Raw genomic sequence first — 20,993 nt, 5'->3', positions numbered from 1 at the left:
AGTCTGCTCTGCCATTCCATCGTGGCTGATTTATTATCTTTCTCAATCCCGTTCTCCTGCCTTCCCATAACATTTGACAGCCTTACCTATCAACCTATGTCACAAATATACCCAGTGAATTGATCTCCACAGCCATCCGTGGCAATGAATTTGATAGATCCAATACCTTCTGGCTAAAGAAATTCATCCTCAGCTCTGTTTTAAATGAACATCTCTCTATTCTGAGGCTGTGCCCTCTGGTCCCAGACTCCTCGCACCATAGGAAACATCATATCCCTGGGACCCATCATTAGTGAGAGAGTGGAAGCATGGGGGCATGCCGGCTGATCCTTGTGGCTTCCTTTCAAGCCCGATGCCTTCAGAGAACAGAAAGAGCGCCGCCCTGTATAGAGAGCTCAATGCAGTGATGTCCTTGATAAAACACTTGTCTAAATGGTGCCTTAGCTACAAATTGCCATTTAATTATCCAATAAAGTGAGGATAAAGGAAAGAGGGAAAGGAAGAGCATTCAATGGTAAACGATAGAAATTATTTCAAAAAGCATATCCACTTACAGGGTCATCACTACATCAGTACAATAACTAATAGCTCACTCTACTGAATCATGCACTTAAAGAATCCAAAGCAAGAGCTTCCAGCCAATTTCATTGTTGCCTCCCTCTGTCTGACAACCTTCAATTCAATTGAACATAGAGGTGTCAGAACCTACAAAAACTTCAAAGCGAGCAAATGATTTGTTCATTGTCTTTATTAAAATGTTCAAATATACTCTCAGTCGCCACTTCATTAGCTACGGGAGGTCGTGTATTCAGAGATGTTCTTCTGCGCACCACTTTGTAATGTGCGTTTCTTTGAGTTACTGTCACCTTCCTGTCAGATTGAACCACTCTGGTCTTGCTCCAACACTGTTATCTCTTGACTTGCCTCACACCCTGAAACATATCAATCTAGTTCTGAATGAGCACAGCGTCTGAATGCACGCAGCCCTTGTGGGCAGAAGTTCCAATGATTTGTCAACCCGTGCGTGGAGGCACTTTGGCGTCGTCTTAATTCTGAGCCGCCTGCCCCTTCCTCTCAAACCCCGGGTCCAAGTTCCTCAGTCAAAGGAAGCATCCTCACTGCATCTAGCCTGTCGAGCCCTGTAACAATTTCAGTTGCACTCTTCTCAACAAAGTCCACCCAATCTACTCAAGCTCTCCACACTCCACCAGCCCTGTTTCAGTCGTCCTTCTCAGGCAAGTACATCCCCCGTTAGGTGAGGAAGACGCAGCTGGACACTGGCCTCCAGGTTTGGTCTCACTAAAGGTCTGCTTCATCGCAATAATTCTACATCAGAAACTTACTGGATTCTGAAAAGGCTGGATAGAGTTGACATGGACAGAATGTTTCCTTTAGTGGGAGACACTCAGATTTGAGCGCAAGGCTTCAGAATATAGGGAAAGAGATGAGGAATTTCTTTAGCCAACAACAGGAATTCTGCAGATGCTGGAAATTCAAGCAACACACATCAAAGTTGCTGGGTAGTAAACCTGTGGAAGACTGTGGAAGCCAAGCCACTGGGTATATTCAAGGCAGAAATTGATAGGTTCTTGATTAGTAAGGGGATTAAGGGTTATTGTGAGAATGAGTCTAAGTAAAAATAACCAGCCATGATTGGTGGAGCAGTCTCAATGGGCCAAATGGCTTAAATCTGTTCCTATATCCTATGGTCTATAGTTACAACTCTCTAGTACCATTCCTTAAGCTGAAGGCACAGATGCTCCCAGTACCCCAAGGGTAGTTCCACTAGAATTCCTTATAACAAAAGCATTCAATCCTTTCTCATGCCCTTCCTGTCTCCCTCCCAAGAAGACTGGGAATCCTCGGTATTATCCAGCACAGTGGACTGCGAAAGACGGATCCCTGAACAGAGTCAGGGTCAAGAGCTTGCTCAATGGGGGTCTGGCAGAACGGTCGGGAAGGTGGCGACGAGACCAACGATCGCAACGGGCATGATCTTAATGTAATGACTTAACGCAGTTCCTGAGTGCTTCTGATGACCTTAAAGGATCTGATGATCAGTCTAATTTAAAGTTGGGTCATTGGAACAGCACACGCAAAATTAGGACTAACAACAGGGTCCTGGTGAAAGGTCTCAGCCTGAAATGTGGACTGTTTATTTCCTTCGTGGATGCTGCCTGACCTGCTGAGTTCCTCCAGCACTTTGTGTGTGTGTTGCTTCAGATTGCCAGCATCTGCAATCTCTCTGGCATCTCCATCATTGGAACAGTCTGTGTCTGCCAGAATCCGTACTCTATTCCCTAAACGCTGCACCAGCTGTTCCGGGGTGGGGGGGGTGGGGGGGGGGGGTTAAAAAAAAAACTGAACACAAATGCTGGAATGAAACTAGTTTTGAGTGATTTACACAGGACTCTGCCCCAGCTGGTGAGTGACTGTGGAACATTTAGTTCTGTGAACGGGTCACCATTGGAATGAATGACGGAGTTGGTTTTGATTCACGTTCACATCAGACGCGCAGGAGGGAGTGTGGGGGGAGCTTCCCCAGCCCCTCAGGATCCCAAGCTCACACAGTGCATCACAGTCCTCGAAAAATCTATCTGGCCTGAGCAGAACTCTTTAACATAGAAAGTGGTGTATTTCACTGCACGTTCCCGCGTACATGTGATAAATAGTCTGAATCCGAACCTGAAACATACTGAGACACAGTGATACAGTCAGGGCAGCACAGTGGCATAGTGGTCAGCGCATCGCTTTACAGTACCAGGTTCAATTCCCACCGCTGCCTGTAAGGAGTTTGTACGTCCTCCCCGTGATCACGTGGGTTTCCTCTGGGTGCTCCAGTTTCCTCCCACAGTCCAAAGATGTATCAGTTGCTAGGTTATTTGGTCATTGTAAATTGTCCCGTGACTTTGACCAATTAAATCCAGGGTTTGCTACATCTCAATAACTATATTAATGAAATAAGCCCTCAGCATTCACTGTACATTGCACACCCCTTTCTGGTCCTGAAATGTCAGCTGTTCATGCCTCTCCACAGATGCTGCCCGACTTACTGAGCTCCTCCAGCATTTTGTATGTGTTTCCACCTGGGACATATCTCCCTGAACGTCCAACAGTAAACTTCATCAGGGAAGTGGAAAGGGTGGGCGCAGAGAAAGTACTTCCGTCAGTAGGAGTGTCTAGGATCCAAGGGCATGTACGGTCTCAGAATGAAAGGATATCCCCTTGGAACTGAGATGAGGCATTTCTTCAGCTGGATGGGGGTGTGGAATCTGTGGAACCCGTTGCCATTGGGGGCTGTGGTGGACCAGTCATGAGGTGTATTTAGATTAATAGGGAGAATGCAGGAGGATGAGAATTGAGAGAAAAAAAGAAAGCAGTCATGATTGACAGGTAGAGATTTGATGGGCCAAATGGCCTAATTCTGCTCCTGTTTCTTACTATCTTATGATAAATGCTCACATTGATGGGTGTTGGGAATATATAGGACCATAAGAGATAGGAGAAGAATTAGGCCATGGCTGATCTATTTTCTCTTTCAACCCCATTCTCCTGCCTTCTCCCCTTAACTTCTCATGCCCTGACTAATCTAGAACCCATCAACCTCCGCCTTAAATACACCCAGTGACTTGGCCTCCACAGCTACCTGTGGTAATGAATACCACAGTGTCACCATCCTCTGGCTAAAGGAATTCCTCCTCATCTCCATTCTAAATGGATGTCCCTCTATTCTGTACCCTCTGATCCGAGACTCTCCCACATAAGAAACATCCTCTCCACATCCACTCTGTATAGGCCTTTCAACTTTCAGTAGGTTTCAATGAGATCACCCCGGAATCATCCTCGTAAACCTCCTCGGGTCTCTCTCTAATGACAGCACATACTTTCTGAGATATGGGGCCCAAAACTGTTGACAATACTCCAAGTGAGCCCTGACTAGTGTCTTATAAAGGCTCAGCATAAGCTCCTTGCTTATATATTCTAGTCCCCTTGAAATAAATGCCAACATTGCATTTGCCTTTTTTACCACAGACTCAACCTGTAAACTAACCTTTCTGGGAATCTTGCACGAGGATTCCTAAGTCCCTCTGCACCTCTGATGTTTGAACCTTCCGCCCATTTAGATAATAGTCCGCACTACTGTTCCTTTTACCAAATGCATTATCATACATTTCGCAACACTGTATTCCATCTGCCACTTTTTTGCCCATTCTTTCAAACTGTCTAAATCCTGCTGCAATCGCATAGCTTCCTCAGCACTACCTACCCCTCCACCTATCTTTGTATCATCTGCAGACTTTGCCACAAAGCCATCAATTCCATTATCTAAATCACTGATGAACATTGTGAGAAGTAGCAGTCCCAATACTGACCCCTGAGGAACACCACTAGTCACTGGCAGCCAACCAGAAAAGGCCGCTTTTATTCCTACTCACTGCCTCCTGCCTTTCAACCATTCCGCTATGTCAAACTACTTACAATACTTCAAGTGAGGCCTCTCTAGTTTCTTACAAAGCCTCAGCATTATATCCTGGCTTTTATTTTCAGTCCTCTAGAAATGAATGCTAACATTGCATTTATCTTCCTCACCACTGATTCAACCTTCAAGATAACCTTTAGGGAATCCTGCATGAGGACTCCCAAGTCCCTTTGCACCTCGGATTTATGAATTTTCTTCTCGTTTAGAAAATGATCCTTCTACGATACTGCATGACCATACATTTCCTGGCACTGTATTCCATTAGCAATTTCTTTGCCCATTCTCCTAATCTGTCTAAATCCTTCCGTAGCCTCTCTACTTCATCAAAACTACCTGCCCCTCCACCTATTTTCAGCTCATTAGCAAATTTGGCTACAAGGTCATCAATTCTGTCATCCAAATCATGGGAAAAGAAGCAGTATCAACATCGGCCAGAGTGGAACGCCATTAGTCACTGGGAGCCAACAGAAAAATGCTCCCTTTATTCCCATTCTTATGCTTCCTGCCCATTAGCCAATTCTCTATCCATGGTAGTATCTTTCCTGTAATACCATGGGCTCTTATCTTGTTAAGCAGCCTCATGTGTGATACCCTGTCAAAGGCCTTCTGAAAATCCAAGTTCATAACATCCAACAATTTTCCTTTATCTATCCTGCTTGCTACTTACTCAAATATTTCCAACAGATTTGTTAGGCAAGATTTTACCATAAGGAAACCATGCTGACTTTGGCCTATTTTATCATGTGGCCCCAGGTCTCCTGAGACCTTATTCTTAACAATTGACTCCAGCATCTTTGCAACCACTGAGGTCAGACTAACTGGCCTAAAACTTCCTAGTTTCTGCCTCTCTCCCTTCTTGAAGAGTGGAGAGACATTTGCAATTTTGCAGTCTTCTAGAACCATGCCAGAATGTAGTGATTCTTGAAAGATCATTACTAATGCCTCCACAATCTCTTCAGCCACCTCTTTCAGAAGTCTGGGATTCTATCTTTCCAGGTGAGTTATCCACCTTCAGACCTTTCAGCTTCCCAAGCATCTTCTCTAGCAGTGGTAACTTTACATGTTCTACCCCGTGACACTTGAACTTGTGGCATACTGCTAGTGCCTTCCACAGTGAAGATAGATGCAAAATACTTATTTAGTTTGTCTGCCATTTCTTTGTCTCCCATTACTACGTCTCCAATGATAGTTTTCAGCAGTTCAAAGTCCATACTTGCCTCTCTTTTACTTTTTATATATCTGAAAAAAAAACTTTTGGTATCCTCTTTGTTAATGTTGGCTAGCTTACCTTCATATTTCATCTTTCCTCTCCTTATGGCCTTTTTAGTTGCCTTCTGTAGGTTTTAAAAAGCTTCCCAATCCTCTAGCCTCCCACTAATTTTTTCTCTATTATACAGTATGCTCTCTTTTGCTTTAATGTTGTTCTTGACTTTTCTTGTCAGCCCCAATTGGATCATCCTGCCTTAAGAATATGTCTTCTTCTGTGGGATGCATCTATCCTGCGTCTTCCAAATTTCTCCTTCAAACTCGAGTCATTGCTGTTCTGCTGTCATCCCTGCTAGTGTCCCCTTCCAAGCAACTTTGCCCAGCTGCTTTCTCATCCCTTTACTCCACTGTAATACTAATGCATCTATCTTTAGCTTCTTCCTCTCAACTTGCAGAGTAAAGTCTATCATATTATGAACACTGTCTCCTAAGGGTTCCTTTACCTTAAGCTCCCTTAAGCTGATCTAAAAACATCTTGTAGGCATTCTACAAATTCTCTCTCTTAGGATCCAGCACCAACCTGATTTTTCCAATTGACCTGCATATTAAACTCCCCCATGACTATCATAACATTGCCCTTTTGACATGCATTTTCTATCTCCCATTGTAATTTGTAGTCCACATCCTAATTCACCAATTTAAGAAGATGCGAAGTGGCTGCCTCTTCAAACTCATCTGCAGAAACAGGTTAAATTCCTTTCATTAATGTCTCTTTTTCTCCTTGTCTAGGTGGTTGGGGTTCTACTAAGGTCCTGATCTGCAACGGCACTCAGACTATGTAGTTTTTGCAGCGGACGAGTTCCTGTTCCTGGAGCTTGCTGGCTGATGGTTTTCCGACATTTTCTGACTGCTTGGAAGATGGTGCCTCTGGGGTGTGGCCCAGTGCAGCTCTGTGGACAATAGACAATAGGTGCAGAAGTAGACCATTTGGCCCATGGCTGATCTACTATCAATACCCGGTTCCTGCCTTGTCCCCATAACCCTTGATCCCCCTATCCATAAGATACCTATCTAGCTCCTTCTTGAAAGCATCTAGAGAATTGGCCTCCACTGCCTTCTGAGGCAGCGCGTTCCACACCTCCACAACTCTCTGGGAGAAGAAGTTCCTCCTCAACTCTGTCCTAAATGACCTACCCCTTATTCTTAAACCATGCCCTCTGGTACTGGACTCTCCCAGCATCTGGAACATATTTCCTGCCTCTATCCTGTCCAATCCCTTAATAATCTTATATGTCTCAATCAGATCCCCCCTCAATCACCTTAATTCCAGCGTGCACAAGCCCAGTCTCTCTAACCTCTCTGCGTAAGACAGTCCGGACATCCCAGGAATTAACCTAGTGAACCTACGCTGCACCTCCTCCACAGCCAGGATGTCCTTCCTTAACCCTGGAGATCAAAACTGCACACAATACTCCAGATGTGGTCTCACCAGGGCCCTGTACAAATGCAAAAGGATTTCCTTGCTCTTGTACTCAATTCCCTTTGTAATAAAGGCCAACATTCCATTAGCCTTCTTCACTGCCTGCTGCACTTGCTCATTCACCTTCAGAGACTGATGAACAAGTACTCCTAGATCTCCTTGTATTTCTCCCTTACCTAACTCCACACCATTCAGATAATAATCTGCCTTCCTGTTCTTTCTCCCAAAGTGAATAACCTCACACTTATTCACAATAAACGCCATCTGCCAAGTTTCTGCCCACTCACCCAGCCTATCCAAGTCACCTTGAATTCTCCTAACATCCTCATCACATGTCACACTGCCACCCAGTTTAGTATCATCAGCAAACTTGCTGATGTTATTCACAATGCCTTCCTCTAAATCATTCACGTAAATCGTAAACAGCTGTGGTCCCAATACCGAGCCCTGTGGCACCCCGCTAGTCACCACCTGCCATTCCGAGAAACACCCATTCACTGCTACCCTTTGCTTTCTATCTGCCAACCAGTTTTCTATCCATGTCAATATCCTCCCCCCAATGCCATGAGCTCTGATTTTACCCACCAATCTCCTATGTGGTACCTTATCGAATCCCTTCTGAAAGTCAAGGTACACCACATCCACTGGATCTCCCACGTCTATCTTCCTGGTTACATCCTCGAAAAACTCCAATAGGTTAGTCAAGCATGACTTGCCCTTGGTAAATCCATGCTGGCTCGGCCCAATCCTATCACTGCTATCAAGATATGCCGCTATTTCATCATTAATAATGGACTCTAGCATCTTCCCCACTACTGATGTTAGGCTAACAGGGCGATAGTTCTGACTGATTGCAGGCTGGTATTGCCAAGGGAGAAGGAACATCAGGATTTGTCTGCGGCGGATGTATGGACAGAGGTCTCTGTAGTCAAGCGGTCACACTCTCTCTCTCTCTCGCTCTGTGGGGGAGAGTTTGCTGCTGATTCTCAAGATGAAGAATCTCGGAATAAAATCCGTGCGGCTGAGTATAATATAGTAACAGTGACTGTCAGTCTACCCCTCCACTGTGAAATGGGTGCTACCTTGGTTGTTTGTCACAGAGAGAGAGAGAGAGCCTGTGGCATGTCAAACTGTGGGGTAAACAATTGCTTTTATTGATGCAGATCATGGTCTCTCTTTGGGTACTTTGCTGTTGCTTGGTGAGTGGTAGGCGTTGACGCTTTTTGCTGAAACAGGCGGGGTGAAGTTGATGTATTGATGCTTGCTGCTGCCTGCACGGAGGGAGTGGGAGAGAAGGCTTTGGAGGATTCTACATCTTCTGATCATATGTCATTTCTTTCTAAGGGCTTGATTTCATTTTTTCCCAAGACAGCCACCCCACACACACACCCTCTGCCTACCTTTCGATACAACGTGCATCCTTGGAATGGTGGAACTGGTTGGAAACCTCCGCATCTCTATGGGGCAGCGCAGTGGCATGGTGGTTGGTGCCAGCGATCAGCAGTTGAGGTTCATTTCCCTCCACTGTCTGTTAGGAGCTTGATCGTTCTCCCTGTGACCCCATGGGTTTCCTCTGGGTGCTCCAGTTTCCTCCCACATTCCAAAAAAATATACGGGTTAGGGTTAGTAAGCTGTGCTCGTGGCTTCTTGGCGTCGGTAGCATGGTGACACTTGTGGGCTGCCCCCAGTGCATATTCAGATTGTGTTGGTTGCTGCCACAAACAACATATTATTTAGATTAGATTATGAGGACACGCAGTCCTCTTTTATTGTCATTTAGTAATGCATGCATTAAGAAATTATACAATGTTCCTCCGGTGTGATATCACAGAAACACAAGACAGACCAAGACTGAAAAACTGACAAAAACCACATAATTATAACATATAGTTATAACAGTGCAAGCAATACCATAACTTGATGAAGAACAGGCCACGGGCACCGTAAAAAAAAGTCCAAAGTCTCTCGAAAGTCCCATGATCTCACGCAGACAGGAGAAGGATGAAAACTCTCCCTGCCATGCTTCCAGTGCCGCAAACTTGCTGATGCAGCATCCTGGAAGCACCCGACCACAGTCCAACTCTGAGTCGTCCGAAAACTTCGAGCCTCCAACCAGCCCTCCGACACCGAGCACCATCTCTGCCGAGCGCTTCGACCCCAGCCCCGGTGCCAGCAGCAGGCAAAGCCGAGGATTTGGGGCCTACCCTTCGGAGATTCTCGATCGCACAGTAGCAGCGGCAGTGAACCGGGCATTTCAGAAATTTCTCCAGATGTTCCTCCGTGCTTCTTACATCTGTCTCCATCAAATCAGAATTGTGCATGGCCCCCTATTTAACAAATACGATATCATTTCACCGGAGAGGCCGTGTGCACTGCGTCACGCCGCCATCTTCCCCTCCCGCCTTCTATTAACTGTATGTTTTCATGGACACTGGAGAATAATTTAATCTTTTATCTTTAAATAAGTTAGCACAGGCAGATGGGCAATGTGGCTTCCTTGTACTGCCTCATTTGACACACCAAGGGCTTTTCTAACTCTATCTTATTGTCCATCCTCAAATTCTATAGCCCCCTCCAGTTGTGGTGCATGAGTAGATCTGCAAGACCCCATCCTAAACATCCTCACCTCTCAATGAAGCTCCTTCAATTCCACCACTGCGACCAAGTTTCCAGTCACATGTCCCATCCTGATCGTTTTGTGATTGGGCCAATCATCCTTCAGTGAAGTGCCTGGGGAGGTTTTCGCCAAAAGCCCCGCATCAATGAAGTCTAAAGTTTCTGTAAGTACGTGATCACGTACTGCCGTGGACAGTGCAACTCTGACCCAGCAACTGAAAGATCCCAATGTTTCCCCATCTGGCTCTAGCGAAAGGAGGTAATGACCAAAATAAAAAGCCCAAGTGGTTTAAGCTGATGCTCAAACAGGGTGGACGTGGAGAGTATGTTTCCTATAGTGGGGGAGTATAGGACCATAAGTATAATTCATTTCACCAGATGGTGGTAAATCTGTAGAATTCATTACCAGTGACGGGTGGTGAGGCCAAGTCAATGAATGTATTTAAAACAGAGATTGGTAAGTTCTTGATTAGTAAGGGTGTCAAAGGTGATGGGGAGGAGTCAAGAGAATGGGATTGAGACGGAAAATAAATCAGCCATGAATGACTGGCTGAGCAGCCTCGATGGGCCAAATGGCTTAATTCTGCTCCTACGTCTTATGGTCAGAAGTTCTTTGACAAGGTGCCGTTTATGAGGCTGCTTAACAAGGTAAGAGCCCATAATATTACAGGAAAGATACTAGCATGGATAGAAGATTGGCTGACTGGCAGGAGGCAAAGAGAAGGAACAAAGGGGGCCTTTATAAAAGAATTGGCTGCCGGTGACTAGTGGTGTTTCGCAGAGTTCACTGTTGGGACTGCTTCTTTTCACATTATATGTCAATGATTTGGATAACGGGATTGATGGCTTTGTGGCTACGTTTGCAGATGGTATGAAGATAGGTGGAGGAGCAGGCAGTGTTGAGGAAGCAGGGAGTCTTCAGAGGACTAGACAGATTGAAAGAATGGGCAAAGAAGTGGCAGATGGAATATAGTGTAGGGAAGTGTGTGTTCATGAACTTTGGTAGAAAGAATAAAGTTGTAGACTGTTTTCTAAATGGGGAGAAAATTCAAAAATCAGAAGTGCAAAGGAACTTGGAAGTATTTGTGCAAGATTCCCTAAAGGTTCATTTGCAGATTGAGTTGGTGGTAAAGGCGGCAAATGCAATGTTAGCATTCATTTCTGGAAAGCTAGAATATAAAGGCAAGGATGTAATGCTGGGGCTTTATAAGTCATTGGTCAGACCACATTTGAAGTATTGTGAATGGTTATGGGCCCCTTATCTAAGAAAAGATGTGCTATAACTGGAGTGGATCCAGAAAAGGTTCGCGTGAATGATTTCAGGTATGAAAGTGTTGATAGCTCTGAGCGTGGACTTGCTGGAGTTCAGTAGAATGTGCAGAGGATGCATCTTATAGTGGGGGAGTTTAGGACCAGAGGGGACAATCTCAGAATAGCAGGACATCCATTTAGAACAGAGATGAGGAGGAATTTCTTTGGCCAGAGTGTGGTGAATCTGTGGAATTCATTGCCACAGACAGCTGTGGTGGCCAAGTCATTGGATATGTTTAAAGCGGAGGTTGATAGGTTTTTGATTAGTAAGAGTGTCAAAGGTTACAGGGAGAAGGCAGGAGAATGAGATTGAGAGGAATAATAAATCAGTTATGAGGGATTGGCAGAGCAGAGGCAATGGGCCAAATGCCCTGCTTCTGGTCCTATGTCTTATGGGTGAAGGGCCTGTTTCTGTGCGATATATGACTCAGATACTTACCCAGATCCCTTTTCAATCTGCTCCTACTCTATCCCTGACAGTGAGTTCCAGCCTCTAAACATTCACAGGGTGGAAAAAAGTAACTGAACAGGTTCAGTCTTCTTGTAAAGTGGTTAATGGTCCACTCCCTGGATCTACTTACTTCAGCGAACTGGTTTAATAAATACTGTGGCTGCGAAGATTACTTGCATCAAGAGCTTCACTGGGGAGTTGGGTTGGACTGATGAAGCAATGCCCCTGTGCACTCCAGCCGCAGTAATTAATGCAATCTCGTCCGATCGATATGTCGTTTTACGCCTGGCTGTTAATTGTGTAGCTTAAACTTCCTGGCACAACTGGTTCTCAGCTGAAATGAGTTGTTCGGTGGAATGTGTGGGTTTACAGTTTGGTGACCGGGATGCCGTGGGACTGTCACAGTGCCCAGCGGAAGTTGAACAGCACGAACATCATAGCATCCTTGTAATGCAAAACACTCCACACCAGCTTCAATACATTCCGAATTAATTGGTTTTGACAAAACGTAATATTTTATTTAATGCTTCAAATGCACAAAATTAACAGAAATTTGACTTCTGTGGACAAAATACAGCCTAATGCAAAATGGTGAGGGGTGTAGTAAATTGTGGTAAACTTTTCTCCTGAATAGAGGTATTTATAACAAAATACCTCCTCACACCACCCTCAGAGTGAAGAAGTTCCCCCTCCGGCCCCTTAAATATTCCACCTTTCCCCCTAGAATATGACCTCGAGTTCTAGTTTCACTAAACTTCGGGGGAAAAAGGCTGCTTGCTATCTATACCCCTCATCATTTTGAACACCTCTATCAATCCTCCCCTCATTCCCCTGCACTCTAGGGAATAAAGTCTGAATCTCTTCAACGTTCCCCTATAACTCAGTCCCACAAATCCCGGCAACATTCTTGTAAATTTTCTCTGTACTCTTTCAATCTTATTGATATCTTCCCTGCGGATAGACGTCCAAACTGCACACAATGTTCCAAATTTGGCCTCACCGACACTTTATACAACTTCTACACAACATCCAAAATTCTCCAGTGAATGCCCTGATTTATGAAGGCCAACATGCCTCGATTTATGAAGGCCAACATGCCTCTCTACCTATGATGCTGCTTTCAAGGAATTATGGATCTAAATTCCCAGGTCCCTGTGTTCTACCACTCCTCTGTGCCCAGCCATTCATCGTGCCAGTGTTCTGCCCTACATTCTGGAGTGATCAGGACTCACCTGACGGATGATGTTGGGATTGCAAAGAGGTCACGGAGAAGAGTGGTTTTAGAGTCCCTCAGTGACCTTGAATGATTGAAGAACAGCAGACGGTCTGAGGGCATTCCAGGTGTAAATGTGCAAGTCACCTGTGTGAGAAAAATTAACTCCTCTAATCTGGCATGTCCATCGGCAGATCTTCCAAACTATTGGACGTTATTAATGCCCCATCACATTTTTCTTTAGTATTACACAGTAAAGCAATAACTTTTATTTATTTGTTTTAAGATCTAATATATTCAATTTAGATTTAATATATTTTTAATTAATCTACCACCTGCCAGGGTTGCTGGGACAGGCAAGTTAAAGCTCATTTTTATTGTCATTCAACCATACACATGTATACAGCTAAACGAAAGAATGATCCTCAAAACCTCTACATAAATCACATACAGCACATAAAATATCAACACAATAATATTAACAGATAATAAAATATCCTGATTACAAATTGACATAAATTGTATATACAACATATAGTTAAATATAATGCTACCAGCTCCATCAAAGATAATGTGTATTGGCTGATAGTAGGCCGTTTGGAAGGCTCAAAGACTGGAAGAAGAAACTGTTCCCCAGCCTAACGACCCTTGTTCTTATCCGTGGATCTTCTACCTGACGTAAGGAGGATAAAGAGATTGTGTATCAGATAGGAGGGGTTATTGACAATGTTGAGGGCTCTGTGAAGGCAGTACTTCTGGTATATGCCCTAGATGGAGGGTGACAGAGAACCTGAAGATTCCCTCAGCTTTCATCACAATCAGATACGTTAGGGACATTTAAGAGACATTTAGGTAGGCACATGGTTGAAAGAAAAACGGTGAACTATGTGAGAAGGAAGGGTTAGAATGACCTTAGAGTAGGACATAAGGTCATAAGACATAGGAGCAGAATTAGGCCTTTCAGCCCATCGAGTCTACTGCACTATTCCATCATGACTGATTAATTATCCCTCTCAACCACATATTCCTGCCTTCTTCCCAATACCTCTTGACACTCTTAGTAATCAAGAACTTATCAATCCTTGCTTTAAGTATACCCAATGACTTGGCCCCCACAGCCGTCTGTTGCAATGAATTCCACAGATTCACCACCATCTGGCTAAAGAAAGTCCTCCTCATCTCTGTTCTAAATGCATGCCCCTCTATTCTGAGGCTGTACCCTCTGATCCTAGACTCCTTCACTATGAGAAAGAACCTCTCTACCTCCACTCGATCTAGGCCTTTCAATATTCGATATACAGTATTTTAATAAGATCCCCCTTCATTCTTCCATTTCTTCATGGATGCAATGAAGTCATAGTGCACTACAGCAGAGACAGAGGCTATTCGGCCCATCTAATCTATGCTGAAACATATGCCACAGATGGCTGTGGAGGCCAAGTCACTGTGTAAATTTAAGGCAAGGGGTGATAGGTCCTTAATTAGTAAGAACATCAAATACTGCAGGAAGAAGGCAGAAGAATAGTGCTGAGAGGCATAATAAATCAGCCTTAATTGATTGGCGGAGCAGACTCGATGGGCCAAGTGGCCAAATTCTGCTCATACGTTTCATGGTCTTGTGGTTACTGAGATAGAGAGGATAGATAATTGTTATCAGAAATCAGAGTATTTCAAATTGTGCCACGACATAGAAAAAGAACTATTTACCCAGGAGCACAGCACTCAGCTATATTCATTACATCTAATATTAATTTAGACCAGTGTTTATCATCTTATTTTTTAACTTCTGGCACTGGGTGTGTGCAGGGAACAGTAAACACATTAAAAATAATTGCAGGAGTGTTTCATCTTATTACAGTTAATGGAATCAAGCAGGACTCAGTAAGGAGGTGGTGTTCCACCAGGACTTGCAGAGCAGAAAAAAAATAATAAAAAATATAATTTCAAACATAAACAGAAAATGAGCAAATGCAAATACCCAATAAAACTTGGAGAATTCGATGACCAAAGAAAATGCAGAATTTCGGCACCTCGTTCACCTGACGAGGCGTGCTGTACCCTTTCAATTGCCTGTGAGCAAGGTTCCCACACTCATCTTAAACTCACCGGGACCCAGTTCCCACACTCATTATAAACTCACAGGGACCCAGTTCCCACACTCATTATAAACTCACAGGGACCCAGTTCCCACACTCATTATAAACTCACAGGGAACAAGATCCCACACTCACGTTAAACTCACAGGGACCAAGATCCCACACTCACGTTAAACTCACTGGGCCCCTGCCCCCAAGCTCATTAGGAGCCGGTTCACACACTCATTATAAACTCACAGGGACCTAGCTGGCACACTCACGTTAAACTCACTGGGACCCTGTTCGCACACTCACTTTATATTCACTGGGAACTGGTTTTCACACTCACTGTAAACGCAGCAGGACTCAGTTCCCTCACTCACTGCAACCCGAGTTCCCACACCAACTTGAACTTGAAACTCACCGGAACCGGGTTCAAACACTCATTTTTAACTCACTTGGACTAAGCTCCCACACTCACTTTGAACTCACTGGGACCCGGTTCCCACACTCACTTTAAATTACTGGGATCCCGCTCAAAACTCACTGAGAACTGCTTCTCACACACCCTATAAAATCGCTGGGATTCCCCCGTTCCCACACTCACTATAATCGCATTGTGATCCCACATCCCACGCTCACCTTAAACTCTCTGGGACACTGTTCCCACGATCCCTTTAAACTCAACAGTATGCCATTTCCCACACGCACTTTAAAGTCACGAGGAAATGATTCCCCCACGTTATTTAAACTTACTCGGACCTTGTTCCAAAAATCACGTTAAATCACGCTGCTCCCACACTCACTTTAAACTCACTGGGACCCGGTTTCCACAGTCACTGTAAACCCATTGGGACCCTGTTCCCACACTCGCTTCAAACCCATTGGGAGCCTGTTCCCACACTCACTTTAAACTCACAGGGACCCTGTTCCCACACTCACTTTAAATCAATTGGGAGCCTGTTCCCACACTCACTTTAAACTCACAGGGACCCTGTTCCCACACTCACTTTAAATCCATTGGGAGCCTGTTCCCACACTCACTTTAAATTCACAGGGACCCTGTTCCCACACTCACTTTAAATCCATTGGGAGCCTGTTCCCACACTCACTTTAAACTCACAGGGACCTTGTTCCCACACTCACTTCAAACCCATTGGGACCCTGTTCCCACACTCACTTTAAACCTATTGGGACCCTGTTCCCACACTCACTTTAAACCCATTGGGACCCTGTTCCCACACTCACTGTAAACCCACTGGGAGTCTGTTCCCACAGTCACTGTAAACCCATTCGGACCCTGTTCCCACACTCACTTTAAACTCACTGAGACGTGGATCCCACACTCACTTTAATCTTAAAGGTATCCAAATCCCAACACTCACTGTATACTCACTGAGACGCAGTCTCCAAACTCCCTTTAAAACGGGGAACCCGTTTCAACACTCATTTTGAAATTACTGGGATTCTGTTCCCACACTCACTCTAAAATCACCAGGATCCCATCGGAACACTTACCTTAAACTCACTGGACCCTGTTCTCACACTCACATTAAACTCAACGGGAATCCAACTCTAACACTCATTTTATATTCACTGGGTCTTTGTTCCCACAATCACTTTATACTCACTGGGTCCTTGTTCCCAAACTCACTGGGATCCCAGCTTCCACACGCGCTTTACACTTACTGAATCCCAGTTCCCACACTCACATTAAAATCACTGGGTCCTGGTTCCCACACACACTTTAAACTCACTGCACAGGAATTCCACACTACTTTTAAACTAACAAGTACTCTGTTTCCACACTCACTATAAACTAACTGGGACACTTGTGTTTTTGAAATTCATTGCGACTGGTTTCCCACACTCACTGAGAACCGGTTCGCGAACTCCCGTTAAACTCACCGCGATCCTGTTCCAATACTCACTTTAACTCACTGAGAACCCGTTCCAACACTCACTCTAAATTCACTGGGACCCTGTTTCCACACTCCCTTCAAACTCACTGCGACCGGGTTTCCAAATTCTCTCTGCACACACTGAAACCGTTTCGCAAACTCACTTTAAACTCACTAGGACCCAGTTCCCACACTCATTTTTAAATCACTGGGATTCCAGTTCCCCACACTCACTATAAACGGACTGGTAACTGCTTCACACGTCTACTGGGACCTGGTTCCCACACTCACTTTAAAATAATTGGGACCCTGTCCCGACACTCACTTAAGACTCATTAGGGACCCTGTTCCTAAACTCACGGGGATCCCGTTTCTGTTAAGACTCAATTTAAACTCACTGGGAGCTGGTTGTCACAGACACTGTAAACTCAAATGAACCCTTTTCCCACATTCACTCACGGGGACTGATTTTCTCACAATCACTTTGAACACCTGTCACCCTGTTCCCGCACTCACTTTAAACACAGCGGGACTGGGTTCCTTTAACTTCAATAGAACGCGGTTCCCACACTACTTTTAATCTAAAAAGGACCTTGTTTCCACGCTCACTTCAAACCAACTGGTCCCACATTCCCTTTAAAATCACTGTAACCGGCTTCCCACACTTACTGTAAACAAACTGAGAAAAGGTTCGCGAACTCACTAAAAACACATTGGGACCCTGTTCCCACAACACTTTAAACTCACTGGGTCCTTGTTCCCGTGCTCACTTTAAACGTACTGGTTTCTCATATTGAATTTATGCTCTCCGGGACCGGTTCCCACAATCTCTTTAAACACACTGGGACCAAGTTCCGACACTCATTTTAACATCACGGGGTTCCCATTCCAACACTCACATTAAACTCGCTGGAATCCCGTCCCCACACTCACTGGGATCCAGTTCCCACACTCACTTTAACCTTACTGAGTCCCAGTTAACCAGACTCACGTTAAAATCACTGTGACGCGGTTCCCACCCACATTTTAAATTCACTGGGACCCTGCACCCAGACTCACGAGAATCTCACTGTGACCAGGTTCCCACACTCGCTTTAAACACAGCGGGACCTGGTTCCCAATCCCACTTTAAACTCACTGGCACTCTGTTCCCACACACACTGTAAATTCACTGGGACCCTGCACCCAGACTCACGAGAATCTCACTGTGACCAGGTTCCCACACTCGCTTTAAACACAGCGGGACCTGGTTCCCAATCCCACTTTAAACTCACTGGCACTCTGTATCCACGCACCCCTTAAATTCACTGGGAACTGGATCCCACACTCACGTTAAACTCACGGGAACTTGGTTCCCACACTCATTTTAAACGCATTGGCACCCTGTTCAGAAACTCACTTTTAACTCGCTAAGACCCGGTTCCCACACTCACTTTAAACTCACTAGGTACCTGTCCCAAACTCACTCTAAACTCACTGGGACCACAGATCCCATGCTCATCTTAAACTCATTGGGACCCTGTCCCCACACTTGGACCAGGTGTCGGCTAACACGGCGTTCCCGTTCCAACACTCACGTTAAAATCGCTGGGGACTGGTTCCCACACTCACTGGGACCCAGTTCCCACACTCACTTTAAGCTTACCAAGTCCTAGTTCCCACACTCGCGTTAAAAATCACCAGGTTTCCACACTCACTTTAAATTCACAGCACGCGCTTCCCACACCTACTTTAAACTCACCGGGACCCTGCACCCAGACTCACTTTAATCTCACTGGGACCCACTTCCCACACCCACTTAAAACTCACTGTGACCGATTTGCTCACAATCACTTTGAACTCACGGGGATCCCGTTACAGGACTCACTTTAAACTCGCAGGGAACTGGTTCCCACATTCACTGCAAAGTCACTGCGATCCAAGTTCCCACACTCGCTTTACCCTTACTGAGTCCCAGTTCTCACACGCTCATCAAAATCACTGGGGCACTGTTCCCACATTCCCTTTAAACTCATTCCAACCGGCTTCCCACGCTCACTTTAAAATCACTGGGAACCGGTTCGCAAACCCCCTCTAAACCCACTGCGATTCCGTTCCAACACTCACTTTAAACTCATTGGGACCCCATTTCAACAGTCACTTTAAACTTGACTGTTGACTGTGTGGGAACTGGGACCCTGTTCCCACACTCACTGTAAACTGAATGCGATCCCAGTTCCCACACTCACTTTGAAATCACCAGAATCCCGTTCCAACACTTACTTTAAACTCACAGGGACCCTGTTCCCAGACTCACGTTAATCTCACTTTCACTCCCTTTACCCAGTTCACACACTCCCTTTAGACGCACACAGACCCACTCCCACACCCACTTTAAACTCATCGGGACGATTTTTTCACAACCGCTTTAAACTCACTGCCACCGATTCCCACACCCCCTTTAAACACACCGGGAACCGGTTTACAAACTCACCGGGATCCAAATTCCTACACTCATTTTACACTCACTGGAACGTGGTTCTGAACTTTCCTTTAAACTCACAGCGATCCCGTTCCAACACTCACTTTAAACTCATTGGTAACCCGTTCCAACAATCATTTCAAACTTACTGGGATCCAGTTCCCTCACTAACTTTACAATCACTGGGATTCCAGCTCCCACACTCACTATAAACGCACTGGAAACTGGTTCACACAGTGACTTTAAACTCAGTGGGATCCTCTTCCCACACTCACTTTAAACTCACCGGGACTCTGTTCCCACACTCACTTTAACCTTACAGAGTCCCAGTTACCACTCACTTGAAACACAGTGGGACCTGGTTCCCAATCCCACTTTAAACTCACTGGCACTCTGTTCCCACACACACTGTAAATTCACTGGGAACTGGATCCCACACTCACTTTAAACTCTCTGGGAACTACCCACAATCACAAAAAATACACTGGTAACCAGTTCATTAACTCACTGGGATCCCAGACTCCCTTTAAACTCTGTGGGATCCTTGCTCCCACAGTCACTTTAAATTCACAGAGAACTCTTTTCCACTCTCACTTTCAACTCCCTGGAAACCCACTTCCCACATTCACTTAAAACGCACATGGACCAAGTTGCAACACTCACTTTAAACTCAGTGGAACCACTGACCCCATAATCTCTTAAAAGCACTGGGACCCTGTTTCCACACAAAGGCACTGGGACCCTGCTTCCACACAAACACACTGCCACCGCTGTTTCAACACCCTTTTTAAACTCACTTGGAGCCGGTTCCCACGAAGCCATTAAGCTCACAGGGGCCTGGGTCCCACATTCACTGGGAACTGGTTCGCACACTCATTTGAAACTCACTGGGACCCTGTTCCCACACTCACATTAAACTCAGTAGCATCCCATTCCTACACTCACTTTCAACTCACTGGGAACTGGTGTTACCTCAATCCCTTTGGACGCACTGCGACGACTGTTCTAACACTCACTTTAAACTCACCTGGAGCCGGTTCCTACAAAACCATTAAGCTCCCAGGGACACTGTTCCCACACTCACTGGAAACTAGTTCCCACACGCCAGTTAAACTCACTGGGACCCTGTTCCCACTGTCACTTTTAAACTCACTGGGACCCTGTTCCGACATACTTTAAACTCACTGCGGTCACTGTTCCAACACACAGCTTAAACTCACTTGGAGCCGGTTCCCACAAGCCATTAAACTCACAGGTTTCAACATTCACTTTAAACTCACTGGGACCCTGTTCCGACACTCAGCAGGACCGGATTTCCACACTCTCGTTAAGCTCACTGAGACCAGGTTCCAATACTCACTTTAACCTGACAGGGTTCCCATTTCAACACTCACTTTAAACTCACTGGGAACTGGTTCCCACACTCACTGTAAACTCACTGGAATCCCTGTTTCCATATTTATTTCAAATTTACCTAGTCCCAGTTCCCACACTCACATTAAAATCACTGGGATCATGCTCCCACACTCCCTTCAAACTCGCTGCGACCAGGTTCCCACACTCAATTGAACCTCACTGGGATCCAATCTCCCACACTCACATTATACTCACTGAAGACGGTAGCCAAGTTCCCTTTAGATTCACTGGGATCTAGTTTCAACGCTCACTTTAAACTCACTGGGACCCGGTTCTCACACCTACTTTACATTCACGGAGATCCCGATACAACACTCACTTTAAGCTCACTGGCAGCTGGTTCCCACATTCACTTAAAACTCTCTGAGACCCTGATTCCACAC

At 45.2% G+C, this 20,993-nt stretch overlaps 1 protein-coding gene across 15 annotated transcripts in view; it reads right to left on the bottom strand.

Annotated features, from left to right (window-relative positions):
- The window catches only part of xylb (xylulokinase homolog (H. influenzae)), a 382,042-nt gene that overhangs the window by 36,062 nt on the left and 324,987 nt on the right, over nucleotides 1-20,993 (bottom strand). For 5 of the 15 annotated variants that reach the window (XM_072254100.1, XM_072254103.1, XM_072254113.1 and 2 more), the window contains 2 exons: nucleotides 12,777-12,904; nucleotides 8,934-9,493 (listed from right to left, as the gene is read on the bottom strand). The exons of 3 other annotated variants lie outside the window; for them this stretch is intronic. In XM_072254100.1, coding sequence (XP_072110201.1) covers nucleotides 12,825-12,904 — 80 coding nt within the window. In that variant the 3' untranslated portion in view covers nucleotides 8,934-9,493; nucleotides 12,777-12,824. Of the gene's footprint in view, nucleotides 1-8,850; nucleotides 8,879-8,933; nucleotides 9,494-12,776; nucleotides 12,905-13,196; nucleotides 13,431-20,993 lie in introns of those variants that run through there. 7 more of the 15 variants (XM_072254101.1, XM_072254105.1, XM_072254102.1 and 4 more) reach the window with 6 other exon arrangements.

Source organism: Mobula birostris, chromosome 3, assembly GCF_030028105.1.
Source record: "Mobula birostris isolate sMobBir1 chromosome 3, sMobBir1.hap1, whole genome shotgun sequence".
Lineage (NCBI taxonomy): Eukaryota > Metazoa > Chordata > Chondrichthyes > Myliobatiformes > Myliobatidae > Mobula > Mobula birostris.
Note: the sequence above shows the minus strand (reverse complement) of the source record. Positions and strands in the feature narration are given on the sequence as shown.